The 24,729-nt window shown below is 37.7% G+C and overlaps 1 protein-coding gene across 1 annotated transcript in view; it reads left to right on the forward strand.

Moving 5' to 3' along the window:
• mrpl13 (mitochondrial ribosomal protein L13) overlaps positions 1 to 24,729 on the forward strand; it is a 28,093-nt gene that overhangs the window by 1,459 nt on the left and 1,905 nt on the right. The window contains exons 3-6 of the mRNA XM_088600972.1: positions 5,127 to 5,220; positions 5,365 to 5,425; positions 9,916 to 10,002; positions 10,349 to 10,470. Coding sequence (XP_088457098.1) covers positions 5,127 to 5,220; positions 5,365 to 5,425; positions 9,916 to 10,002; positions 10,349 to 10,470 — 364 coding nt within the window. The remainder of the gene's footprint in view (positions 1 to 5,126; positions 5,221 to 5,364; positions 5,426 to 9,915; positions 10,003 to 10,348; positions 10,471 to 24,729) is intronic.

Here is a 24,729-nt window from a genome sequence, read left to right on the forward strand (position 1 = left end):
CCTGGAATGAGCATTAATGGTTACCAGGTATTTAACACATCATTTGAGTGTTTCATGTTCTTAAGTAGTTCAGCTTTGTGGGTACAAACATGCACTATGTATGATGTAACATACATTTTCATACAGTGTTCTAAACTCAAAGATTGTTGCTGGACATTGTCTTTCATATTCTTTAAGTTCAGAGATAAAATGCTCATATGGTCTTATAATGCGTTGTAACTAAGGGTGGTGAGGAATGTCATAAGCAGCTAAGTGTACAGATAGTCAGTGAGCTGCTGTTTCAGCCTGTGCAGTGTTTGTGATTGAAGTGATCTGTGTACTTCTGATGAAATAAACTAAAGTTTAATCAAGATCAGGTGAGGTCTTGATACTATATTGTACAATTTAAACATAATTTAAATCCTATACTTTTTAACTATGCAGTGCTATAAAAAGTTGTTTTTTTCTTTCCAGTATAACAGTGGTGTTTGTATTCATGGGATTCATGGGATTGTTTGTGCAATTTTATTTTTGACTAATCCCACATTTAATCATGTTGTAACAAAACATACTTTGTGTGCAAACCAGAGCCTTCAAGTAAGTATTGAGACACAATGACTTTAATCAAATGTAAACGACAGTATTTGGTTGCACCTCAGTGTTATGCCATAACTGTAATAATTCTGCAATCCGTTGAGCTCTCCACACTCCTTGTATATTTAAGATTTAAGATTTAACATTTAAGATTCTTTCTGTTCTTGCTTATTCTTCAGATGATTAAATTCAGCTTTTTTTTCAGCATATACAATACTTGCTCAATTGGATTTAAATCAACTTGGTCAATCTGAGATTTCACATTTTTTTTCCATTGGTCAAACAATTGTTTGCATTGGCATTGTGTTTTGGGTCAGGGTCTTGCTTCCTGTGAAGTACCACTCACTAAATATGTAAGTGCATTCTTCTATATAAACAAACACATTTTTTTGTAACCATTTTAGATTTATTCTTTAGCTGTCATCATTAGTTTTATCTGCTGTGGCTGCAAACAATCCCACCAATGGCTGCATTTCAGGAATGCTGGTTTAGAGGTACATTAAACGGTAATCCCTACATAGGAAGGTATAGTAATTCCTACCTTTTTTTCATTTAACCAGCTGAATTGCACTCCTACAAGCCGGGCTTTCATAAAGCATTGCTGAGATTCTTGCATCTTCTCAGATGAAGAATTTACTTTTTAAAAATATTTTAACGTAATAATTGCTTATGCTTTTGTAGCGCTTTCCACTCAAAGCGCTTTACAGGTAATGGGGTCTCCCCTCCACCACCACCAGTGTGCAGCATCCACCTGGATGATGCGACGGCAGCCATAGTGCGCCAGAACGCTCCCCACACTCTCATTGGGGAGGAGAGCAGAGTAATGAGGGGGATTTATTAGGATTATTATTGATTGGTAAAGGTCAATGGGAAATTTGGCCAGAACGCCAGGGTTACACCCTTACTCTTTTCGAGAAACGCCCTGGGATTTTTAATGACCACAGAGGGTCAGGACCTCAGTTTTACGTCTCATCAGAAGGACGGCGCCTGTTTACAGTATAGTGTCCCCGTCACTCTACTGGGGCATTAGGACCCACATGGACTGCAGGGTGAGCGCCCCCTGCTGGCCCCACTAACACCTCTACCAGCAGCAACCTTAGTTTTTCCCAGGAGGTCCCCCATCCAGGTACTGACCAGGCTCACACCTGCTTAGCTTCAGTGGGCTGCCAGTTGTGAGTTGCAGGGTGATATGGCTGCTGGCTATTACTTGTTTATAATAAGGGCCTGTGTGAGTTAAATGCATATAGTACACAATAGCACCTAATGTGTTTGGATTCACTGACAACTTTGTAACTACTGTTCTGTACCATAAATGAGCAGGAGTGTTATTGTTTACTACCTATTGTTTCTGCACTGTTATTTAATTTTGACTAAGAATGTATATTGTTTTCATACTTGGGTAACATTTTGTGATGTAACATCTGGGTATTTGAGAGAACATTTTTGAATTCTGGAACCAGTTGAAGGTTATAACACATGAAGTTATGCGAGTTATTACTTTACGAGCAGTTTTCAATGAATGAATTAAGCTCCTGTAACCAGGGATTACTGTATTGACATTGGATCATTATACATTAAATGTTATGACCACCAGATGGAGCAGTTACTCTTTTTACAGCTTTATGACCCTTGGAAATGACTAGTTCTTAAATTTAGCTCCCTTGACAGTTGTTTGAAGTTTACCATATTTATTTCACCAGATAATTCAGACTTAATTCCTCACACTATTAAAGAATGTTTCACCTCAAAGTGTCTCAGCAATAGGGAACTTTATCTGACTCTAAAGAGTAGCAAATGGATGAAGAACGTGTGGCAGCCATTCTGCACCAGTAGCTGAACAGATCAGGCAGAGAAGTTGCTTAATGGCGATCCTTAGGAACATTGTACAAGGCCAGAGAAGGCTTTAGCCAACATGCTGGTTTAATATCCTTACTCTTTTGTTTGCTTAGTGGTTTCCCTTCCAGTAATGACCAGGCCCAGTCTTCCTTAGACGCAGTGCTAACATTGCTACTCATCTTTCCATATGAGATTTGTATGACTGAGACGGAGAAAGTTATCATGCAGTAAAGTTCTGTTAGATGTGGTTGGAGTTGCAGTTGTTTTAGTAATGAATAAATCATTGGCATGCAGCAGAGTAATTGTTTGGGTACGTACAGCAGAAAATGCAGACTTGGGAAATTCACAGGACAGCAGGCAGTTGCCTGTTTATGCAGTTTCCAAACAAGTAATTAGGCGTAGTAGCACCACTGCTAACTAAATGTATCACTAATGAACTATAATTTTTAAATGCCCAAAAAAGCAATAACTCTGCAAGTTATACAAGCAATTTAAATATCTGTGTAATATATAAGCATGCATATGTAATGCATATTCGAGTTCTGTGTGGGTATTTCTTGACCATTACTGTTTTTCCTATATATTTTGCACTGCAGTTTCCCTCACGGGATCAATAAAGTATCTATCTATATTTTACAGCAGGACTATAATACATATAGGGTCTATTTCTTAATCACTACAGACATCATGTTCGTAATAAAGGCCATGTTAAGGTTATGTGCTGAACTATATCTTCCAGGAAAAAGTGAAACCAAGCAAGTCTATGAAATATTCCATGTCTGAGGAACCAATACATTACTTAGAACTGTCAACCCAAATCATGTACTTATCGTATATAGTAAGTAAACCTGGCAGGCTTAAAACATCAGCATTTTTTGTCTTTTATCTTTTATTTCAGTCAAAGTGTTATGTATTGCACAGCAAATCTGAGACAGGCAAGATAGCTGAAACTATTGTGTTGTCCCTCAGGCTGGCAATGTGTTATGTAAAGAATTCTGTTCTTTGAGAATTAGCTAAAGAATTAGCTAAAGGCTGCAGATGATTTTCTCCACCTGAAGTGTCACCATTTAAGAAAATGACTGAAATAATTAACTTCAGCAGCAGCAATGTTGATGAGGAGAACGGTGCAACTCAGCAGACATACAATATTAAAAACATGTTAAAGATGACATGTCTGTTGCAGCAAACCAGTTTCCCTAATGTTTTGCTGTATTTTCAAAGCTAATTTTTGATCTTTTGTGTTGGGAGTCACACTGTAGAGGATCACTGCCGCCGTCAGACACAGATGATTGCTCACTTGAAACAAAAGGTGTTTTTACAGGAAATGTGGTTTTTATGTGGTTAGTCAGTGAATTATATGCCTAATCATGTAACAAAATCAATCCAAGGAATTTTTATAAAATATCAGTAAAGCCTGTATTTTAGGAGTTATCACATTACAGTACATTATTACCAGAACATTTTGACCTTTTTGGAACAATTCAATGGGGAATTCCCTTCACAAAGACCATGCTGGCAGGTAAAACCCCATGTGAACCAAAGAAATAGAGCAACACAGGTAGGATGATGGCTTTGCTTGTCCAGTTTGTCTCCTTTCTAATTATTCAAGTGCTAAATGTAAAAATAATTACCATGTTGGATTTTCAGTGTAACACACAAGGGACATATCTTTGCTTAAAGTTCTTGTTTAAATTCGTTTTTGTTTTTGAAGGCAAAATGTTGAGCATTTTGTCCAGACAATTGGCCTGTTAAATAACACTAAACATAACACAAAAAGACCCGTGATGGCTGACACATGAACATGTCGTGTCTGTGTGCTCTTTTGGGGTTTTGTTTGTTTTTAGACTGTAACTATCCATTTGCAACATCACATACTGTGCAGTATATGGGATGGGGGAAAACTTTGGGCTGCAAATAAAGAGGATGCATGTTGGGTAAACGTCAGTGGACTCTTCTGAAAATGTCAAACTCCTTATGGACTCTAGAACATTACCTACATACTCCAGCAGTCAGTTCTAAGATCTTGGCCAAAACGCTGCTTTCAATAAGCAATCCAAAAAACCGAAGCATGTGCAACACATTTGCACAGATGCACAGATCACACAAATCAGGATGATCCAAAGAGCCCCATCGGCCTGAATGGAGATAGTGATCAAGATTGTGCCCTCTCAGTATAACACTGCAGATACTTGCCTCAGGGTGTGAAGGAACCTGCTAACATATGGTAATTTACACTTTCAGCCAAACGTGATTTCTCATCTGTAAATCATAAATAACCTTGTATTGGATAGGAAATTACCTGCAGTAGAACTGTGAGTGGATTTATTGTATTTTCTGTGACCTGTTGCACTGCTGTGGGGAAATTTAATTAAATCTGATGTGGATAGATGAATCTCTACTAGTCGGAAAGGTATAAATTCCTTTTATTGTGTATCAGTCACACAAATGAATAATTGGGAAAAGTAGGCATCCATACACATGTTTTCCTTCATTCTTAATGCCTAAAGGGCTCACAGTGTCACAGATCAAATTAATTATAAGATCATTTCTAACTGTAGCTGTGTAACATTTTTGCATATTGTTGTATGTACAGTATCTATCCAATAGAGTAAAAAAATCAAGAATGGATGAGAAAGGACATTGGAAGGAAAACTTTAGGCTTAATCTTCACCTTCATTGTTCTTCATTGTCATTTCCATTTTGTGTATTTGTCACAGGTGACATTGGGGATCATGTGGTGGTGATAAACACGAGGCACGTTGCGTTTTCAGGGAACAAATGGGAACAAAAAGTTTATTCCTCTCATACTGGGTGAGTGTCACAATGGGTTTTATTAGAGCTTTTTGACATGACATTTTATTGTTTTTCATCTTTGTTACGTGAAGTACTTTTCTACTGGAATAAAACCTTCATGCATAATGTATTTAATGTATGATCTTTCTGTTTTAATTAAAGGTATCCAGGTGGCTTTAAACAGGTCACAGCAGCTCAGCTTCACCAGAAGGATCCCAAAGCAGTAAGTAGAGATGCTTGGGACCACCATATGTAATTTGATTTAGCAAAGATGTGCTATATACACTGTACCTCTAAATCTGAAGGCATTGCTAAAATATTCACACTGTATGCACAGCTTGGTTTTGCTAATGTACTTCCTTATAAATGGAAGTGTGCCATTGGTCTGCTTACTGTACAGACCAATGTATTGTATTAGTTTGTTTCTAATGTAGGCTGTATTGCTTAAATAAATACAGATAATACACAAATTCTTGGGCAACTTGTGATGCCATGTTATATTAATTAAAAATGCACTCCAGTTTTCTACTCTCTGAGCCCAGTTTGTGCTCTAGTGTTTTGACATTTTAGAACAACACTAGCAACTGTGAAAAACTAATTAATGAAGAGCTAGGAGACATCAAAATAAATGCAGAAGAACAGTGTCAAGTGTTAAATTGTGTGATTTCTTTCAGGATTTTACAGGCACATGAAAGAGTATCATGCTAAATAGTATGTTTTCCATCAAGATTTTTCTTCATTTGTTTTCCAACACAACATTTCTTAATTTATTAAACCACCGTATCAGCTTTTATTATTATTCATTATTGCTAAAATATTGGATTCATATGTGAATACACATTTATTCTGTTTGGTTTTTAAGTGATTAGGACTGGCTTTTAAATGATACCACAGTCTGGTAGAATTTCAGTCCATGTATGATTTTATAAAGAAGTTGAAGCCCGTGAAGTTTAAATGCATATAAGTATAAACTAGCTATAGTGTTTCAAAATATCCTCAGGGGGTACTGCTTCTAACAGTTAAAAAATCCTAGCTAACCATTTACATTTTATATTTCTGTACTTATGGAATTTTCCATCAGGAAATTAAAGTCAATTAAAAGTAATCCAGTCACATGAAAAAAGCAGTACTATTTGTTTGCTTTGATCATTCAAGTGATCTGGAATTTGAAATAAAAAACATGTTTTGTATTTGAAAAAATATATTTAAAAAAATTAAAGACACATACAGCGAACATGGCTTCTGTACCGTCCAGCATTAGCTTGTTTGTGAGCTCTTGATTTACAGGTATGTTTTCCTATCAATTAAGAGTTATGACGTATAAACTGAACAAACATGCATGTCAATAATTGTCAGAAGTAAAGAGTTTGTATTCTTATCATTATTAGTTTAGTGAAGTACATTTTATATTAAGGAGCAATTTTTTTATTGTGAGTTGAAGACATCTCTAAACATTATCATACGTCATATTAATCGAACAAAGTTAAATTTTATGATAAGAATATAATATTGCCCAATCAGTGAGAGTGACCGACATTAAAATATTAGATATGTTCACACACCAGTTATCACAAGTGTTTAATGCTCATGTCTGTGTTTTCATTGAATGTGGCACTAAATAGATAGTGTTGTGCACTTGCATTTACACACAATGATTCTTCAAGAGATTTTGTATTATGTCCTGACTCTTCCTGTGTTCGTTCGAAATCTGGGAGAAGGCTTTGTTGGTGAATTCACTAAACTTAGACTTAATCATCATCCTGGCTTCCCACCTAAGAAAACCTTATTTACGAGGAAAGTAAACCTAAAAATATTTTTCTCTAAAAAACAAAAAAGGATAATATTTTGTATAAATACGGCTATCTCTCTACTAATGTTTACGGAATTGCAATGTAAGCAAATTACCCTGGTTTGGGTTTAATCCTCTTTAGGCAGCCTGGTTTATGTTCAGGATCGACACTGACAGAACTACAGTGTTTATATTAATCATTTAATACAGTTTCCCATTCTGCAGTCTTCTTGTCCAGAGTTAGTAGGTCAGGGTGCAGATTTCTTCTTTTCTCACGGCATAAACACACACAAAAAAAATCATATTCTCCTGGTTTTCCTGTAGACTGTTCTTTCCTTCAGCTATTTCCCAGAGCATTCCAGTAGAAAGTTTTCCAGCTGGGTAAACAATACGATTTCCATTTTAATGAAATTCAATGGGACATAGGTTTAAAAAGGCCACGCGTTCCACCAAACAATTGGAAGCAAAAGTTGTATTTGTGTATTGTGTCACAGATTCAGCTCTGCGTTAGTGCTGTTAAAGTCTTCATCGTCTTGATGGTATAAAAAAGCAGGCCATCTCAAAAGGTTGGAAAACAACCTTTTGTTTCTCAACCTTCTGTATGAGAGCAAACGTCTTGGTCTTAGATGTGGTAGATGTAATTGGGGCACTTTCAAGACAAGCTCTATTTTTTATTCTAGTTTCAGTCTTTGTGTGCTAAATAAAGGCTGAGAAAAGCTTGCAAATCTTTCATGTATCAAAAAAAATATTTAAAATATTTTAGGGAGGTACTTATACCACCACCAAGTAAAGTTTATAGGAAATCACTTAAAATAATCTTGCTTCTGAGTTAAAGATGAAATTCCATGTCCTTAAACCAGATTTCTTCAAACAGACGAGACACTATAATCTGAAGAAACTTCCAGAAAGAAGAAGAAGAAATGACCCTGCTGTTATTAGTCAGTACTGTCAGAACTAGAGGAATGTGTTGGCTAGTACAGCTTTTTGTCTATGAAGACTTATGGGACATGAGTTTAAGGTTGGCCCTTGTATTTAAAACATGTCTCCCATCTTTGCAGATGCAGGCCCAGAAAAAAAAAAAGTTCAAAATAAAATACAGAACAGAAAGTAGAATTTCCATCTTTCTTTCATGTGTTTTCTAAGCTTATCTTAAAATATTTTTAAAATATCTTCTCAACAAGGCTGCGGAGTGCAGACTTTGAACATGCCATCACTCTCAGATTCTTCAAAACCTTTGCTGTTTTCAGTTGTGGAAAATTTATGTGAAGCCTTTAACTTTCTGTAAAGGTGAAAAATGTAGGGAGCTTTGTCTGAGGTGTCATTGCGTAATAGTGCACTTAACATTTGATGCTGGAATGTACTCTCAAATTGCAAAGTTATTAAGTTAGACAGATCTTGAAGGGAAAAATAACATCTGCCACACTGTATCAATCTGAAGATGAGATAACTTTTTTCATCTGACCTAAATTCTTTATACCTCACTGTTGGTCATGATAGAACTTGTTTCTGAAAAGATTTTTAAAAATTCAGTGTATGGTAAAGAAAATAAAAAAAGGACCCTTAGCATGGCTTTCCACTATTGTAAAATGCATTACATGTTCCAATTTTTCTGAGATAATTTCTCTGAGAGAGAAATTTACATACAATTTGTAAGATGAATCAAGATGCAGTGTTTTTGTTATTACTACTCAATACCTTTCATAGGTGTGACAAACAGACACATCTGAATTGATGTTACACCTCCTTAACTATTGTACAAAAAGCTGTATATTTTGGGTTTTCATTTGGAATTCAAGAACAGAACGATCGTGACAGAACTGCAGTGGTTATGTAAATTATTTAATATTGTTTCACTTTCCTCATTTCTTAGTTATTGTTTTACATTGTCGGCTTTTGTCACCTTTGTGAGTTTCACCTGCATGTCTTACTTGCTTACTGAAGGTGAATATGAAGGAGCTCCCTCAGAACACAGGTTGAGTTCTTTTGCCCCACTTTCTCCCTGTCACTGGATGACAGTGACTGATTCTCCCAAAGTGGCAGCTGACAACTGGCAGAGGATAGGGGGTGGGCATTCATCATCATGGGACTTCTCTGAAAGAGTGACACTCTTGTTTCTTGCCAAGTGCTGGCAAGCATGTGAGACATTAGTGATAGATGTGTTGATCCTCCGATCAGCACTAACTCTCTCTAGTAAGACACTTTGCAGTGTGGGCTTAACTATAAGATGCATCCAAAATCAAATGGATATTGAAGATTAGAAAGGAGCATGATAAAATAAGAATCCATATTTAAAACAAAAATGTGTTCCTGTGTTTTAAATGAAAAGTGGAAGTAAAGGTAAATGCTTATTCAGGGAAAATTAGAAAGCGTTCAGTAATTTGTTGCCAGCATGTGTCTAGATGTTTTATCTTCAAAGTTCCTTAACTGCAAGACACAAGGCATAAATAGGAAATATGCCATCTAGAATATTGTGGCTTTGGCTATTTGGCTATTTGACTTTAATCAACACAGTGTACCTGTAGTGTCAGTGGTTGCTGGTGCATTTTATGTTATACATTACATTTTCTGTAGCAGAATTTCATTCAGAACACTCTGCAAAGTGCTGGTACAGGAGTTTATGTAAAAACAGTTCCATATAATGACCTTAGTTTAAAACTTGCGATTCACCTGCTTTGCATCTCTTGTCATAATCCAGTGAGCAGTCATAAAAGTTAATGCTTAATGCTCTGGTGCTTTTAAAAATGTCTTGTCACAGTGTTTCTGGGATGAGTTGGATGAGTTGCTTAATTCCTTCTACATTTACATAGCTTTAACTCTACACTTCACGTAGCTGTGTAGAGTTTGCATGCACTTAATTTCAAGTTTTAGAGGGCTGGAGAAGTCCTGGTGTTTACCTGAGTCCTGCGTCTATTCTTGCCCTGTAGATTATGAAGCTGGCTGTCTATGGGATGCTGCCGCGCAATCTCAGTAGGAGAACCATGATGCAAAGGCTGCATCTCTTCCCAGATGACGTAAGTGATCGTATTTCCTCAGGGCAAGCGTTTTATCCTTTTCTTTTTTTTATCTTTTCAGAACTTTTCATTGGATGGCTTCTCCATTATTGGTTTGTAGACATAGAATAGCAACGAGCAGAGATGAATGTAATGAGCTTTCACAGTGTGGTTGGAAGCACATTTTTGTTTTTTTGAGAGACATTCTATGCACGTCTGTCCCTCTTCGTGAGATATGCAGTATCTGCGGTCCTCACTGGCAAGGGACAGCATTAACTGCAATTAGCATGGTTCAGCTTAGATGGAAGCTGGCATAAAATGATGTTTTGGTTGATACAGCAAAGTCACAGTCTGTTTCTCATTTTAGGTAATTCCAGAAGACATACTTCTGAACATAACAGAAGAGCTTCCACAGCCTAGGACGGTGCCCAAAAAGCTGAGCGAGTATACACAGGAGGAAAGGGAAGCTTTCCCCAGACTATGGACTCCGTGAGTGTCAAGATATTTTTGTAGCCTACTCTGGAGAATGATTTATTACCACGTAAAGCAATACTGCAGAGTTCTTTCTCGCTATGATAGTCCCCCTGTTGCACTGGATTAGTTTCAGGGTAGTAAAACTTCAGGCTGACTAATCATCTTTAAGGCTTTTTGTTCATTGGGTGCACTGTTTATTCTCCTGCTCCATTGGCTTGTACTGATTTACTGCTGTAGCATCACGCACCTCGGTTTGTTACAACTTGCCATGCGGTTCAAGGCAGAGTTCTGCTCAGGGTTTTGAAATTGCCTTGTCTGAGCTGTTTGAAGCCTGGCTGAAGTGTGCCGAGGTGAAAGGTCAGGCTGGCCCGTGTCCATGTACAAATTCAAACCTGGGAGGCTTTCAGAATGCCTAACATCTAAATCAACTTTAATTATATTTATATGAAAATGTGGTGCTACTGTATTAGCTGCGTGAGACTGTACAATAGTTGTTTTGATTTAGAAAGTATTATATTTTTTCACTTTTGCATAAATATTTTGCTTCTTATTGTTATATGTGCGTTATACTGATGGGTGAAGTTTCCTAAATTAGGAAAATGAGAAAATATGACCTTATAAATCAGCTTGAATTAAACAGTTTTGAAATGTAGAATATCAAATTACATTTCTGCGAATACTTTAGTTTTTGACATAATACTTTTTCATTCTTTGATATAATCATCAACATCTGATTTTGTTTTTCTTTCTTATTTGGTTTCTTATTTCTTATTTCAGGGATATTGAGAATGTATCTTTATTTTTTGTTTAAACAATAAATAGGAACGTCATAGTTAAAATATCCCATAATATCTACATACTGCACATTTCATGTATCCCTATATTTTACTGCACTGACACCATTAGAGATATGTTAGCAGTAGTTTTTACTTGTCGTGTTCAGCTCGTAGCCTGAAATCCCCTCTGGGAGTTTTAGAATTAAAATGTATTTCAAAATAGTCTTAACTCTATTTAGAGTACACTATATCAAATTAAGTCTTCTGTAAGTCTCAGAAAAGTCTTAACTTATTATACTTAGCTATTTGTCTATATTAATTTTTGTTTTTTTTCCGTGCTGTATTAGCTACTATATCTCATTACCAAGGAGCAAGATTATTTTTCAAAGCTGTACGGTAGATGTTTAGTAACATCAAAACAAAGTTAAAATCAGTTTTTTAAGGAATTTATACTACCTCATAAACTATTATTTCTTCAACATTTTTGATATGTTTAAAAAACACATTTAAAAGCAAAACATGATCACTGTGATCACTGGCAGTAATTTTACAGTGTATCTGAATATAGTGCAATGAACGCAGGAGACAGTTCTTCCAAAGGAAGTTTGGAGGCAGTTCCCAACAAGCTACAAAGCAGTGTTGCTGAAACCGATACCCTGGCTTCTATCAAGAAATGGATAGATTAGAATCTCAGATAATTTAGGAACTAGCTACCAGACAAGCTGGGCTGACTGCCTTCCTCTTCTTTACAACAATTTTTATGTTCTTATGGTCCTGGAAGGTCATTAACAGTTCGGTTAAACTGTAGAATTACACCATAAGCAGTGATGTTATATCTAGGAAACCTGACCTGAGCATCTACTGCCCTATTAGAAAACCATATTTCATGATAAAAAGCATTAGGAATATCACCTTTTTCCTAGCTACCTCAAATGCTATTTTCTTAAGATTTAGTAAGATTAAAAATAATTTAAAATTGTAATTAAACATTAAATCTTGTGGATAATAAAGTGAAAGTCATGACAATCTTACAATTTCCTAAAAAGCTGTCTCAAATAACTTTTTATAAAAATGGGTATTAAAAAAGCTTTTCTTCCTCTAAGCACATGTAGAGTTCATGTCCCTTCAGCAACAGTTCTGTACTTTGCTCTACCTCTATATGACCAAACCCTTTTTTAAGGATAAATAATTGGGGGATGGGTGTCTACATGTTTTCTGAGTCTGTACCTTGTACATTTTGTTTAGCAAAAACCCCCTGTGATTTGTGCTTTTTCCAACATCCTTATGGTTTTCATTTTGCAGTATGTTGTAGTCTAAAACAGCCCTCATAGCGTTACAAAGGGTGCACAATTGCTCTGATCAGAAGAGCCTTTTTTTCATAGTTGGGTGATTTTCTTTTTGACTTCCTGCATGGCTTCACTCAGCTTCTTGTGTTAAGTTTGCTTTGCCACCAGGCAGAACATGCATCTAAAAGCATGTTCAAGCCGGTCGCCATATCACCCTGCAACATCTTCTTCACAACTGTTCTCCTCCCCACTGATAGCTGATGTGTGGTGAGCGTACTGGTGCACTATAGCTGCCATCACATCATCCAGGTGGGGCTGCACACTGGTGGTGGTGGAGGGGAGTCCCCATTACCTGTAAAGCGCTTTGAGTGGAGTGTCCAGAAAGGTGCTATATAAGTATAAGAAATTATTATTTAAAAAATACATTAAAACCTTTTATGGACAGCTTTTGGGAAGGATGCTTCATTCCAGAATTAGCTTCCTCCATTTCTCTCTCAGTTCAACTCTTTTTAATTATTTTCTCTTCACCATAATTTTCCCTTCACCATTCATTCTTTTTGTATTCCTTACCGGATTAATTTCGAAATTGTCTCTTCCATTGCTCCAATATCTTTATTACTTTTGTTTCCCAGTGGGTGTTACCTTGTTGTAAAGCTGTCTTCCTAAAACACAAAAAGGCCCTTAAATCTTTCTTCTTCCGGATAGACAACTGCCTGCTTGCCCGTTGTTCCACAGCGATCTATCATCGGTCTCGACTCTGGCATTTTCGTTTTGCTGGCATCCTCCACAGCTGCCTCCCGCAGCATGAGGAGTCCTTAGGTGTTCACTGTTTTCCACTACTTGGATCATAAAACTGTCATTTCTTCACTCAACAAGGATAACTGTAACCTCCTGTCGTTTCCCAGTCTCGGTCTGCTTGTGCAGTATATGGCCTTATTTTCTTCTCTTTCTTCACCTCGGCCAGGGAACATGGCCAGCAATGGTGTCCTTGGCTGTGGGGCTTTTTGCATTTGACCAGCATGAATTTGACCTGTAAATTTTCTCCCGGTACCTCACAGGATTTTGCTGATTTATACTTATCCATTGACCTGCTGTGGCACACTGGAGACAGTATGTGGCAGATCTTCCTTACCTGGCGACTGCGCCGGAGGATGTGCTGAAATTAACGCCTTTGAAATACGGTGTAATAAAATAACCGTCCCTCTCTATTACATTCTGTAACCTACTGGTCTCACCAGTTTTCCCTTTTGTCTGAATCCAGACTCCCTACCCCTCTGGACCCCCTCCAGTTTTCATACCACCCCAACTACTGATTATGCTGTATCTCTTGCCCTTCACCTGGCCCTGTCCCACCTGGATAAGAAAGACCCTTATGTAAGAATGCTTTTCATTGACTTCAGTTCAGCATTTAATACAGTCGTCCCCCAGAAGCTGACAGAAAAATTTAAATTTAAACACCTCCCTCTGTAACTAGATTCTGGACTTTCTGACCAAGAGACCTCAGACGATGCAGATCGGTAATAACATCTCCAGCACCATCACAATGAGCACAGGAACCCTCCAGGGCTCTGTGCTCAACCCACTGCTGTTCACATCGATGAATCATGACTGTTCTGACAAGCACAGTTCAAACTGCATCATCAAGTTTGCCGATGACGTGACAGTGGTGGGCCTCATTAGCAACAGCGATGAATCACTGTAGAGAGAGGAGGTGGAGCAACTACTGGACTGGTGCACAAACAACAACCTCTCTCCTAATGTAAACAAAACAATATAGGTAATCATTGACTTCAGGAGGATCCAAGCTGATCACTCCCCACTGTACATCAACGGTTCCCCTGCGGAGGCAGTTAGAAGCACCAAGTTTCTTGGTGTTCACATTACAGATGACTTGGTCACTTGGTCCCTCAATACCACCTCCCTAGCCAAGAAAGCACAGTAGCGTCTCTTTTTACTGCGGTGACTGAGGAGGGCAAACCTACCCCTGCCCATTCTTACCACTTTCTACAGAAACACCATTGAGAGCACCTTGTCCAGCTGTGTCACTGCTTGGTTTGGGAATTGCAACGCTTCAGACTGCAAGACCCTGCAACGAATTGTGGAAACAGCTGAAAAGATTGGAGCCTCCCTCCCTTCCATTTCTGTGACCTATCACAAACGCTGCTTACACAGGGTCCCCAGTATAGTAGATGACCCCTCCCATAAACTCTAGGCCCTCCTACCATCAGGAGAAAGACATCGCAGTGTATGGGCCAGCTCCACCCGACTCTGTAACAGCTTCTTCCCGCAGACTGTCAGGCTCCTCAACACCCTGGAATCTACTTGCACCCACTCCAATTCCAGAAACAGGGTTTAAATCCTCCCAGTGTGTTGTGTATATTGTATTATGTATTTGCCTTGTAATTTGCACCATCTGCAATCTTTGCACTATGTGTTCCTGTCTGTCCTGTCTGTATTTGCACCGTGGACCAGGGGGAATGATATTTCGTTCTACTGTATACCTGTATATGGCTGGAATGACTTCACCAACACTCCCTTCTATCAGAAATGGCAGTTGATGGTACCCTACCTACCTCCATTCCCAATGTAGCACTGGCTCCCAGGAAAGAGTTAGCTCACTAGTGGTGGCTAAACCTTTTCAAACTTAGTCTGGCCCTCAGTCAATGGGCAAGTCATGGGCATTAACAACGACCTGCTTCAGTCCTCAATCTGGACCTTAACCACAAGACCACAAGCTCTCAACATGAGACTGTTGTCCAGCTGAACAGACTGGTCTTACCATGAGACCAACAAGTCTGATCTGACAACTAGACTAAACAGCTTCTCCTGTGTTGATGTTTTTTTAAATAAACCTCATGAATCCAGAACAGGAATCTAATTGTCTTACAAGCTTTTCTTCTCCACGATGTCCCTAAGATGTACTCTAGTGACATAAATTGACACAGACACCCCGAGATTCAATTCAATGTAGAACTTCGCTGAGGTTAAGAGGGATATGTGCGTGATGAGCCGGAGCTACTTTGTTCAGTAGCTAACACAATAATAACACAAGCCATACTACCTACAGTATCTAAGTCATGTAATTTATGAAAAAAGATTACTAGTGCTAATGGCATTTTGTTTTACACAAACAAGGAAGTCCTTATGTACGTTGTGCACGATATTAATTCTATAGTCTAAGCTCATTTGATTTTACGCGTGCAGTAATAATGGTTCACAAACCTGTTCTTAAGAACATCCATGTCAATCCAGGATTTTTTTGTGATCCAACCATCACTAGATGATTTATTTAAGGATCTGCACTGATTTATATGGGTATGCACATCTTACTTATTTAAATAAATAAGGAAATGTTACTGCATTGCGCATGGTGTAAAACTGTCTGTATTTAAATAAATGGTCCGTCTGGTTAGACTACAAGCTCTAACTAGTTTGGGGACCCTAGAACAGATCTGGGAAGCTTCACTGTTTGGTTCTTTTACTTTACAGACAGGAACCCCCAGCTTGCAGTGGAAAATATATACCAGGTCAGCACAGCTAACTAAATTGTCCCATGAATGAAAGCATCTGTGGCCTCTGCACACAGTGCTCAGTTCAGTAACATTGTTGACCTTCATTAGGAAACCAAAACATAAAAGCAGAGCTACCTAGTTAGAGCAAGAGCAGACAGAAATTTGAAGCTGTGTTATTGGAGTCTGTTACCTTCCTCCTGTAATTATAGCAGAGGGGTAAGGCTTTATAGCAGATTTTGAAGGAAACTAGGTGGCATGTAATTAAAAAAGGATTTCACACGATAATCTGTGAGACTCTCATATCTGTTTGAATTAAAACCTAAAGGAAAAACCTTCTGATGTTTTTTGTCTTTCAGTGATAAAGCAAAGTACAGTAAATATGTGGAAATATGTGAAATATTCTGTCTCTGCATGTTTACCACATTGATTAAAAACTTTAATATTTTTAAATAATTGATGTGCATGAAATAAACTTTACCATAAACGTGGCCCGATGCCAAATGTATAGTTTTACTGAAGATAGAGAACGGAATGAGAAATGCACCACGAGCATCGTAAGAAAAAAAGAGAGATGGGTTTTATTTCTGTCTGCAGCTTGGCCATACTTTGTTACCACACTAGGGTAAAATGAAGAATGCTTGCACCCACTCACTCATGTTGTATTATAGTCATTTTTATTTCATTGCGTTTATTTCTTCAACTGTTTTTTTTCTCTAGCTGTTGAAACACTATGTGTTTGATAGATGGGTCTACATTTTTGAGTACAATGATTTTTAAGGAGCAGAGGTTTTTGTTATGCGCCCATATTGAGATTACAGATTTCTCAGTCAATGCGAAAAAAAAATATCCCCTGCGATTTATAGTGTCTTTGAACACAGAAGGATTTGGATTGTCTTCTGTATATACATACTATACCGTGTGCACACCAGAAGGTTAAATAAATACGATATTTTCCGAGTCATTAATGTATATTTCCTTTAATAATGAATGAGACAGAGTGACACTTTTACACATTTCATAATGCTATGAGGCAACTTGCCCAGCCTCTAAATAACCTGCCAAACAGTATTCATATAAAGTTGGTCAGGATAAAGTATTCTATGCCATGTGAGACGTAGATTGATGGTCTTTGGTGTTTGTGGTTGAACATTTGGAATTTTTGGGATAATCTTTTTCTACCCAAGGAGGCCCCCAGTCATGAAAAGAAAAGGCCTTTGCATGTATCACATCCCAGACTTTCCATCAAGAAAGCCTCCTCAACTTCAAGGAAGACCAAAAATACTCCTCATCAAATTTACACAGCATTGCTTCTCTGACTTGACATATAAAACCACTGTTAGATGAAGTATAGCGTTTCAGAAAAAAAAATCCTTGGTTTTCTCAGAAAGTGTATTAAAATGTCTCAATTTTCCTGATTTCTTTTCTATCCCTATGGTTGTGGAAGTGCACCGATGTGCTGTTTGAGAAGAGAATATTGTAATGGCAGGAGGATGCTCAGAGTTCAGGCACTGTCGGTGTTGCATCGGTAGCTATGGTACTCTCTGCTTGCCATGTGCTACAGAGATTGTTACCCTAAGCAAGCTGGGCTTGTTACTCACCTAACTGGACTAAATGCATGAGTCAAAACTGTGTGAAAGTCCTTGCGTACTTGGTGTCCCTCATGTGCTCATTTTTCTGTCCAGTACCTGTATATACAGTCTATGTATGATGATGCCCTTATCCAGATCAGCTTACAAAGTTTGGAAAGAAGTTGTGGGTGTATAGAACAAGTAAGATCAGATCACTTTATTGGCCATATACAATTTCTTGTATTAGGAATTTGTCTTCTTGCAGACCCAAACTTGTTCTCCATCAGACACAGACAAGGAGAAAAGCTTGGGGTCAGAGCGCAGGGTCAGCCATTTATACGGCACCCCTGGAGCCGTTGGGGTTAAGGGCCTTGCTCAGGGGCCCAAGTGAGTAGGATTCCTCTGCTGGCCGTGGGATTTGAACCAGCAGCCTTCCAGCCACAGGCACAGATTCTTAGCCACAGAGCCACCGCTTTGCCCCAAATTTACCCTCCCATGTTGTTTAAGCCAGGGCTTCTTTCAAGAAAAGCATGACAGAGACTCTCAAATCCATTAGCTACTAACTACCAAAAATAATATCTAATATCTATCCTACACTTAAAGAAAAGCAAATTCCAAAATTTGGAATATGACACACAATTCTAATGAATTATACTTGATTCAGGCAGTCTAGCTTTACTATAGTAATTTCTAAATTGCTTTAAATGGGCATACAGTGGATGGGTTCCTAGTAAAAACTAAATTTTGGTACTGTACAACCTGTTTGGCTACATATTGTCATTAGACTTTTAGACTAGATAGTGATTTCTGAAACTTTAGGAAATGTGAGATTTTGTTTGAAATTTGTTTAGTTGTTAATTTCAGGATGAGCTGAAATGAAGGTGTGTTATTATGTGTTACATGTAGAAAATGCAGCTGCACCACCCCCAAGATTCCTTCCTCCTTGAAAACTCGTTTATTTTCTGAATGGATGTGTCCAGACATCTACAGTACCATCACACAGAACAGCCTGAAACATCTGTTACCCATCTGGGCAGCATTTATGATATAAATGTGCAAAAGCAGACCGATGTTTTGAAATGGATTTCTGGGGCTTTATTCTTAAAACAATGAGAAAAATAAACCCAGAAGGAAAACACAGAAAGGTCTTTGGGTGAGCTCCCAATTCTTTGTCTGCTTGTGAGACCCTCTTCAAAAATGGTCTTGACCAGCGCGGTCTAGGGAGCTTGTATGCCACAGGGCTTTGTTCAGTTAGTTCCACAAGACGAGTACGCCTTTGGTCTGAATGCACTGGCTGGAATTTCTCGAACGCCAGACAGTGTTCTGTCAGAGTCTGTTGAGACTTGACCCAGCAGGGCAGACGGTTGGAGTTACTGGTTATGTTCATTGTCACTCGGCAGTCAAATGTCAGGTGCTCGAATCTTTACCACTGCCTTTTCTATCACGAAAAAAAAAAATCCTTTTCAGAAGATATTGTATAATCTTAAACTGCTTTCACTTGAGATCCTTCTGTAAATGGCCCATAATTTGACTGTGTGACCTATGGGGTATGCTGCACATCTTGTGTTGATTTTGTAATTTTTTACCACAGCAGAAACAGCCTGGTAAACCGCAACTATTGTGTATGTTTTAGTGCTTCTTTTTGTTTACTGGAACACTTACAAATATCTCTTGCTTATTTTGCAATTTATGTTCCACAGAGCCACAAAGAGAAAAGGCTTTTAAATGACTGCGTTCAAATTCTTTGTTTACCTGTGGACTGACAAGGTTACCATTAAAGCACAATCTGAAGAGCAGGATAACCCCTCACAGTGAACGGATGTTTACACATTAGTCTTTATTCTTAAATGCAACCAAAAATGTACAGACCCATAAAAATTAGGTTTTTGACATTTAAATTTTATCACTTTACCAAAGAAAACAGAAGTTACAGTGATTCTTAATTAATCCTGTCTTTCAATCTACTGTATATAATAAGGGCTAATATTAACCCCATGGCCTTATATAGATTATTGTTAAATACCAATCAGGGTATCCACTGTTTTGTAATATCCCCATGTTCCCCATCCCCCATCCCCATCGATTTGAACTTTTTAAACCTCTCCGTGTAATCTTCCCTGCCATGTTTGCTTACGGTGAAATGCTTCATGTGGCCAGTACGCATCGTGTCTGCTGAAGAACAAACCACATTTAAAATGCTCCTTGGGAAACACTAGCATAATAAATGTGCATCTTTTGTTATAATATGACTATCTTGTGACAGCTCTGATCTTAACCAATTTAGTGTTCGCGATCAGGGATAAATCAGTTATTTATAAATAATTGCTAGCTGTTGTTCAGCTCTGGTTTTGTGTGGGCACAGTGCCTCTTTGTGAGTGAGTGCAGGAGAGCAGGCTGTCAGTGCATAGCCCCTGCTTCATCGATTAAGCAGGATATGTGGTCAAACAGTACCGACAGAGGTTGCTTAAGGGTAGCGATCCCTGGTGTGCTGATTTAGCTGGGGCAAATGTGCAGTCAGGGGGTCTCTCCCTCATGTGTGAAGTTCTTTCTGCCCCATTATCATCATCCCAAGAGGGGGAATAAATAAGGGAAGGCATCTGGGGAGTACAGGGGGAAGCTCGGGGCTAGTGTACAGTATATGACCCATTTTTACAGTGATGCCTCTGTTCGTCACCTCTTTTCCAAAACATATATGGTGAAACCAAGCTGTCGTCGTATTATTGATAAAATGCTTATGATTATTGACCGAGATTGATCCCTCAATGCCATGGATTTGTGTTTTTCCTAAAGAGTGGTATGTTCTCCAAAATATTTAATCTTAGGCAAGTTGACAGATGATGCTTTACTTGGAGAGTTTTAAGAATGGTAAATCATTTAAATGGCAATTTTAATAATTACAGAAATGATACTGTATAACAAGTGGGATTGCTGGTCAGTGCATATTGTAATATTTCATATATGCTCATGGAATATACTGTATAGGAACCCTTTAATGGGAACAACTACAAGGCATGGTCCACACAGAGAGACATAAAAGATAATGAGCATAGCATAGAATCTGGAACTCTTTTGTTCCCAGTTATCTATTAATAGAGGTAATTCATCTTCTTAATTAAAGCTAATATAATTTGATCCCATTTCCCAAAGACAAAACCCAAGCATTAATTGATGATAACAATAAATAAGAAGTTATATATGACTTGGCATTATATTATTGTCTCTGTTTTATCACATATGTTCATGGGTTTCATGAGAATAAAACTGGAATGCAGAAACTTTCAGCAAGGGAGGACTTGACCTTCGGATTGTTTTAAAATGTGACATTAGAAGTACTATCGTTCAGTACTAATTTTGTTTTTAGGCTATGTAGAAACAGATTTGGAGTTAACATGACCCTGTGCGTAATGAAGAGTCTGAAAAATATGAAAACTCATACTCCTGAATCGTGTTCTTTTGTCAGACATATTGCTGGTGCTGTATTAAAACACACAAGGCTATGTCCTAAGGTAGTGTCACTTGTCAATTGCAGGCTATTGCCAAGTATATTAAAAAGAATATTTGTTGTAAAATATGTTTTTTTTAAATGCAGCACTCATAAGATTAAAAGAATCACTATTTTTTCTGTAAAAAAGCTTACAAATCTGGGATACTTAGTTGTTTTCTGTGGAAGAGACATTTAGCTTCTAAAATTATTCACGTCTTTTGTTCAGTTTCCCAGACAGAAGGAAATGTAAATGGAATTCCATACCCACGTAATTGAGCGAACAAGCACCATTATTATGAATGGAACTGAATTACGACCCTGTCACAAATGGAATATTCTAGTGAGGCATTGAAAGGCTGCATTTCCTATACAAAAGACAAAAAAATGGAATGCTTAGTATGAGCAATGCAGTAATTTAAACAGAGAAAACAATACTGCTTTCAAAAGAAATGGAGAAGATATCCAAAATGTTCTGACATCTCAGATTCAATAACCCTACACAGTGAAACAATTGAAGTTACTACCTTTTTCTTAATGTACTGGCTCTGAATTTTAGACTTAAAAACATTCTCATCAGAAGCTTGATATAATGTATTGTTTGAGAATACCATTGTATTGACGGTACTGCTTGTCAGTGGGGTGTAGTTTATTCCTTTTGGTGCTTTTTGAGTTTTTCTTGTAGGAAGAAACAGATTTACAGAAAGTAATTTAATCCTTCAGTGAATATTATAACCTCAGACATATGTAGCATAAAAACAAGAATCTGAGAAAATGAGGGGATGACATTTGCCCCATATACAGTGCTGAGAAAAAATGTGTAAACCCCTCAGGATTTAATTATGTTTCACATATATGAATCCCAAAATGTTATTACATCTTAATCTAAGTCCAGATAATAGATAACATTAACTTGATGAAGCAAATGACACAAGACATGATACTCTTTCAACAAAATATGCTGCGTTCAATATCCACGTGACAAAGTATGTGAACCTTTAAACTCATTAACGTGTGGCTCTCCTTTGAGCAGCAATGACTGCAACTAAATATTTCCTATAACTGTCTCTCACATTGGTATTGAGGAATTTTGGACCTTTCTTCCTTACAGAACTCCTTTGACATATGAGAGCTGCCATGTGTGGACAGCTTATTACAGGTCCTGCCACAACAATTCGATGGAATTAATTATTCCATTCATTGAGCTAATGAAACTAGGAGTTCGCTTAGTTTTACACATCTCTTGTACATTAATTATTCATTGTTTAATTCTTACATGGACAAGAGACATGAAATTGGTTACTATAAACCCTGCTTGATATTTACATAAAGACTAGTTCTGTTTCAAGAAAACTGTTGTGGTAAATCTATGAAATATCCATATTTATCTTTAGGGTTCACAAACCTTATCTCGGCACTGTAGCCCATTTGGTAGTTACTTGCTTATTAATCCATGGATCTCGTATCTAAAAGAAGCCAGCACTGGCTTAAGTAACATATAACACATTCCATGTTCCCACCACCCTTTGCATAAAGAAGCGATTCTTCACTATTTCTGTTTTAAATGTACTTCCATTTATTTTTTATTTGTGTCAATATAAAATGTGATAGTGATGGGACGGGAAACGTCAAGGTGTCGGAAGGGAAGTGACTGTTGTATTTGGTTTATTAAGTTACTGTTTCACTGGGGTCTTTACCAGGGTAGAAACTGACAAGGTGCCTCAGGCTGAGAAAGCATCAAGTTTTAGTATAAAAGAGGCAGAAGCACTTAAGATAAACCTCCGGAGTCAGATGATAATCTACTAATTAAATGTAAGAAAACAAGATGCTGTTCCATTGCCTATTAAAAAGATGTTTCCAACAGTTTCTTAATTAAAAGTACCAATTGACTGGAACATAGCTAACATATTGCCTACCTTTGAAACGGGTGACAAAACTGTGCCAAGTAATTACAATATTGACAATTACAGTATAAGACATGAATTATTATAAGAGTCATGTATGGAAGCAGCATCCTAGGGGATAGTAAGAGCTTCAGAAAATGTTAAATGATTAATTATCAAGTAGCAGGCAGTAGATATTCAAAGTAATGCTTATATTTTAATTGCAAGCTTATTAATGTACAGAAAACAGCACAGATAAGGGTTGAATTCTCCAGTTTGGGTGATCTAATTGGTGGAGTACCATAGGGATCTGTATTAGGACCACTGCTGTTCCCAAATTTATAGAGGCTGAAGGAGAAACTCTCAACTTAAAGGAGCTTATCGTCTAGACAATATAAGTAAGGCAACAATGTTGGGATATTTAGTTAAAGCATAGAATTTAAACCATGTGATGTTATGTTCAAATTGTACAATGTTTTCTGAATCAGTCCAGAGAAGTCAGGATAGATCCATCCCTGGGCTTGAAGTATTTCCTTACTTTTACTTACTTTTTTATGTTCCTAAAATAATATGATATATATTTTTAGGTATATCCTACCCCTGTCATGGATACCCTCCTGTCACTGTCTTTCTCCTGATATAGCTGAGCTGGAGCCTCAGGCCAAGGTGAAGCTGTAGGACAGCTGAACTGATGTTAGGGGGAAAGTACTCACAGCTGTGGCTCAGGGGACTGCACAGCACCTAGTGCAACTGCAGTGTATGCAAATCCAGCTCTAGTGTGGGTTAAGGAATGCTGGGAGGATGTGCTATGCTCTATTTTTACTTTAAACATGTTAAGAAACAGATTTATAATTTCTTGTTTGATTCAAATTTTGTTATTTGATAGAAGATATGGAAAAAACTGCAATCCTTGGCTGGTGCTTCTCGTGTTTCATTAAGTTTACAACACGAAGGCTGCTAAGCCTAATATAGGTCCCATCAATCCACATTAGAAGATCCTGTCCTGCGGGCTCGTTAGTGAGCAGTTGGACAAAACGCAAATTCCAGTGTCGTTCTAAATCATTCAGGAAAACGGGAGTAGAGCTTTGTTGTTCAAAATGCCATGAGTAAGGAGTCGCCCATAAATCTGCTTTTCGTCTCTCTCATTATTCTAATCATTGTGTCGGTTTTGGGTGAGAAGCAGACGATGTGGCTGTCTCGAGCCATAATTCAGAATGCTCTGGAGTCGGACATGCTGAGACTGCTAGCGTTATACAAACCCTTTAAAACAGAAGACGTTTCAGGGGTCTGGATAATGCTTTCTAAAGGAGGATTTTTTTTATGCCAAAAACACAAGCAGTAGACTTCCTTTTCTTCTTTGTATTTCTTGTCCCATGCAAAAATTGAACCACGTGTTGTTTGACCTTGAGTGGATTTACATTGTATTACCATAGTTTGAGATAGTAACACAGTCACCTTCAAGTTCATACTTAATTTAAAAGCACTGTTTGAAAATTTGCAGTTAATCCGTTCATTTAAGCTTTGACTAAGTACGTATAATACGTATGTGATTATGCATGGTGTTTTTTTTAAATTAAATGTTTTCAGTAAATACTGATATCTGCAGACAGTAATTTGTAAAGCATGTACAAAGACTGGTTTATAAATGCCAACATACTAATAGGCACTTTCAGAGATCAGTGGAAATGCTTATATTAAGGTATAGAATTCTCAGCGGGTTTCCTGAGTTTTTTGACTGTTTCAAGTATCTGTAAATGTTGAGGATTGC

This window comes from Lepisosteus platostomus, chromosome 12 (genome assembly GCF_059453375.1).
Source record: "Lepisosteus platostomus isolate fLepPlt1 chromosome 12, fLepPlt1.hap1, whole genome shotgun sequence".
In the NCBI taxonomy this organism is placed as follows: domain Eukaryota; kingdom Metazoa; phylum Chordata; class Actinopteri; order Semionotiformes; family Lepisosteidae; genus Lepisosteus; species Lepisosteus platostomus.